We start from the raw sequence: 4,504 nt of genomic DNA, 5'->3' as shown, positions 1-4,504 counted from the left end.
CGCACGTACACACACTGACAGCCGCACGCACACACACCCTGACTGGCGCACGCACACAAACCCTGACAGCCGCACGTACACACACTGACTGACGCACGCACACACCCTGACTGACGCACGCACACACACTGACGCACGCACACACTGACTGACTGACGCACGCACACACACACACACACACTGACTGATTGACGCACTGACTGACACACACACACATACATACTGACGCACGCACACAAACCCCTCACAGCCGCATGCACACAACCCCTCACAGCCACACGCACACATACACAGACTGACGCGCGCACACACACACACACACACTGACTGCTGCACACACACCCACTGACTGCTGCACACACACACACTGACTGCTGCACGCACACACACACACACACACACACACACACACACACACACACTGACACACACACACACACACACTGACACACACACACACACTGACACACACACACACACACTGACACAAACAAACACACACACACTGACACACACACACAAACACTGACTGACACACACACACACACTGACTGACGCACGCGCGCACACCCCCACACAGACGCCGCGCAGCACACACACAATGAATGGTACACACACACACTGACACACACACACACACACACACACACACACACACACACACACACACACACTGACACACACACACACTGACTGACGCGCGCACACACACACACACACACACTGACTGACACACACACTGACTGACACACACACACTTACTGACGCACGCGCGCACACCCCCACACCCACACACACTGACTGACTGACTGCCGCACGCACACACTGACTGACTGAGGCACACACACACGCACACACTGACTGTGTGTGTGTGTGCGTCAGTCAGTCTGTGTGTGTGTTTGTGTTTCTGCGTCAGACTCACTGACGCGCGCGGCACACACACTGACTGACTGACGCACACACAATGACGGACGCACACACACTGCATGAAGCTGTAAAGGAGGGAGGGGGGGAACTGGATTGATGTGAATGGGGGACAAACAGAGAGAGGGGGAGGGGTGAGGAGAGAGAGAGGAGCGGGAATATTACATCCCGGGCAACGCCGGGTCTCTCAGCTAGTATAAAATAAACGTAAAGAGAGGGTGCATACCATTCAATGATGGATACAAAAAAAAGGAACAACAGGACAGTCACTCTTATACTCCCAGAAAGTGAATATATATATCATTTACGTGAATCACTATCCGTATTTGAAGTGTGTGTGTATATAAATATATATATACATACAAATGAGCATACAGTAATATTTCCATTTGCTATTTGCCTTGCTATGGAGGGTTTTTGTCACTTTTTTACTCACATAACTTCACATATACATACATATATAATATATAATATATATAATATATATATATATATATATATATATATGCAGTGGAAGTGTATTGTGTGTATTTACCTACACACTCACTCCACATTTCAGTAACATACATATACATCTAAATAATATTCACATATACACGTTTGCTATAAATGGAATTATTACAATTTTACATTATATACACGTGCAATGAATGGAATAAACACTGTAATAAGTTTGAAATCGCCTATCCGAGATGCTATGCATGGCTGATCCCTTTTCTCCAGCTTCCTTGAATGTACTCTATGAGGAAGATCATGTGACCAGATGCTAGTGCACGTTTAGAGAGAGGGAGGCAGTGCTGACAAAGGGGTGTGCCTGGGTTTGTGACAGGACATGAAGGGGCGGTGCCTTAGCAAATGCTTGTTAAATAGAATACAAGAAAATTGGTCTTTCAAAGTTGTTTTTTTAAAAACAGAAAATGCTAAAAAAGTATTATTTCTTACTACAGAACTGATTTATTAAAAAAAACACACATGCAGGATATAGACTGAACTGCAGCTTTAAGCTGTTCTCCCATACAGTTTTAACAGTGTCTTGTTTGCTAAATGGCTACTTTGTAACAAGGCGGAGTGCAACAGTGTAAGGGCTGTTATATACAGCGTGCGGCCGTGCGTGCCTATGTGAACGCTCGTGCACGTGCCGCATGCTTTTCGTGAGTATACAGTGTTGAGTGTGTTTATGTGTGTGTATGTATATGGGTGTGTGTGTTTATGTGTAATTTATTTTAAAAAAAAACCATTAGTAAAAAGAAAAAATGTATTAGACTTGTGCAGACACGCACGCGCACAACGCGCACACACACACTTGAGCGCAGGCAGCGGGGCAAAAAGATGATTTTCCTCATCTTCGCCGCTGTCTGTCGGCTCCCCTCTCCCTGCCGTGTGCGCTCGCTGCCCTTGTATAGAAAGGCTGACGGACATCAGCCAACTAAAAATACGCGCGCACGGCGTAGCACGCGCCCCGGCACTATAGAACGTGCCTAATATATAGGGATTGAGGTACAAAATAACACAAGGCCGCTAGAGGGCCTACACAGGTGTGTTTTAAATATACCTGCTGGTTTGGCCACTCAAACACCAACATCAATGCACTTAATACAAATATTTTTTAAAGCAGGGCTGTTCAACCCCAGTCCTCAAGCCTCTCCCAACAGGTCAGGTTTTCAGAATATCCCAGCTTCAGCACAGGTGGCTCAATCAGACGCTCAGTCAAGACTGAGTCTCTGATTGAGCCACCCGTGCAGAAGCAGGGACTGATTGCGCTACCTGTGCTAAAGCTGGCCTATCTTAAAAACCTGACTTCTTGGGGGGGTAGAGGGGGAGAGGCTTGAAGTTGAGCACCCCATCTTTAACGCATGGTTTCCTCTGTAGCGCCTGTAAACTTACCCATACTCATCCCACTTATATGCCATCTCCCTGGTCTTGGATTCCTTTAGCACGAGTTGATACAAGCCAACTGCTGCATGCCCCACCTGTGCAGCAATCTGAGCAGACAAGATTTTACAGAGACACTATTCTACACCACCTAAGAATGTCATCTTCACATTCAATACATTGCTGCCATGGTTATATGGTACAGGGCTAACTATGGACATCGTGTATAGTGGCAAGAGAGAGCATAAGATTATTTAACACCTTCAATTTCTCATAATAAGCTCTTACGAGCAGGGCCCTCATTACTTCTCTGTGTCTGTTTGTGCATGTTTGTCCGCTCTTGTATGTAACAGTTTATGTAATATTAGCTGATATACCCGGCGTTGCCCGGATAAAATGTTCCCGCTCCCCCTCGCTCTACGCTCAGCCCCCTTTCACATCTCCATTCCCCCCCCCCTTCACATCTCCAATTCCCCCCCCCCCCACGCCCTCATTACTTCTCTGTATCTGTTTGTGCATGTTTGTCCGCTTGTATGTAACAGTTGATGTAATATACATCACTCTGCACCACATTGTATCGTGCTACGGAACATGTTGGTGCTTCACAAATAAACAATAATAAATAATACCTTTCCTGTACCCATGGGCAACTCCATATTCACCACAAACACCATCTTGTAAAAGTTGTTGTTCCTCGTCAGCTTCCTAGAAAAGAAAGGGGGGGGAAAAGTCTGAGAAGTTACTGAAAGTCACGCTTTGTAGTAACAAATGTAACCTGCCCTTCACCTCCCCATTAAACCTAACCCCTCCCCCACCCCTAAACCATCACCTCACCCATAAACCTAAACCTCCCAGCCCTAAACCTTCACCCGCTCCCATAATCAGCTTATAATTATAGTATCGTGTGACATGTAAAGATGCCTTGTTTAGAAATGGAGAAATCTCTAGTCAGAACAGCATGAGGCTGCGGTCCCAGTCTGCACTGCAGCAAGCGCGCCCGGAGGGGCAGCACATGCATAGCGCTTCACTGCGATCTGCGGCAGATGCAGGAGATTGCGACGGGTGTCATGGCGGGGTTTTTGCAGGGGCGTGGCCATGACCTCACGCGGATGGTTCGCCCTCATTGACCGAACCGCCCCCCCCCCCCCCCCCCCATCGCAAGTTCTAAACACAATTTTGCTGTCTTTTGAAAAACTGGTAGTAGAGCACCGTCGGCAACCAAATGCGTGCGGAGGCGCGCACTGGGCCCAGCCCATTGAGGGGCGGTACTTGCCGAGGCGTGTGCTGTAGAACGTACTGGGCCGCAGCCTAAGACCTCTACAAAATGTGGGCTCTCTTTTAGATAAAAACAGACACAAAAACAGTTTATTGCTGAGCTCACCTTGTAATTACAGAATCCCAGGGGTATGACAATGTTACCCACAGAAATGTGCAGGCTGTCATTTAGTGTCTGTTATTTTATGAGACCATCTGTGACAAGACAGATGGAAAGTAAGAGTATTTTGTCTCCGACTAAAACAGGGTGCACCTTTAATAAGCTTTAATAAGCGCCATCTTCTAGAGCAGGGGTGTTCAACTCCAGTCCTCAAGACTCCCCAACAGGTCAGATTTTAAGGATATCCCAGCTTCAGCACACTGAGCCACCTGTGCTGGAAGAAGATGGGATATCCTTTTACCTGACCTGTTGGGCGGTCTTGAGGTCTGGAGT

The 4,504-nt window shown here is 47.2% G+C and overlaps 1 protein-coding gene across 1 annotated transcript in view; it reads right to left on the bottom strand.

Annotated features, from left to right (window-relative positions):
• Window positions 1–4,263, bottom strand: part of LOC142468161 (putative peptidyl-tRNA hydrolase 2) — a 12,625-nt gene extending 8,362 nt beyond the window's left edge. Inside the window, exons 1-3 of the mRNA XM_075574361.1 lie at window positions 4,178–4,263; window positions 3,426–3,501; window positions 2,809–2,906 (exon numbers count right to left, since the gene is read on the bottom strand). Coding sequence (XP_075430476.1) covers window positions 2,809–2,906; window positions 3,426–3,501; window positions 4,178–4,239 — 236 coding nt within the window. The 5' untranslated portion in view covers window positions 4,240–4,263. The remainder of the gene's footprint in view (window positions 1–2,808; window positions 2,907–3,425; window positions 3,502–4,177) is intronic.
• Window positions 4,264–4,504: the final 241 nt, after the last annotated feature.

Source organism: Ascaphus truei, chromosome 17, assembly GCF_040206685.1.
Source record: "Ascaphus truei isolate aAscTru1 chromosome 17, aAscTru1.hap1, whole genome shotgun sequence".
Taxonomy (NCBI): Eukaryota; Metazoa; Chordata; class Amphibia; order Anura; family Ascaphidae; genus Ascaphus; species Ascaphus truei.
Note: the sequence above shows the minus strand (reverse complement) of the source record. Positions and strands in the feature narration are given on the sequence as shown.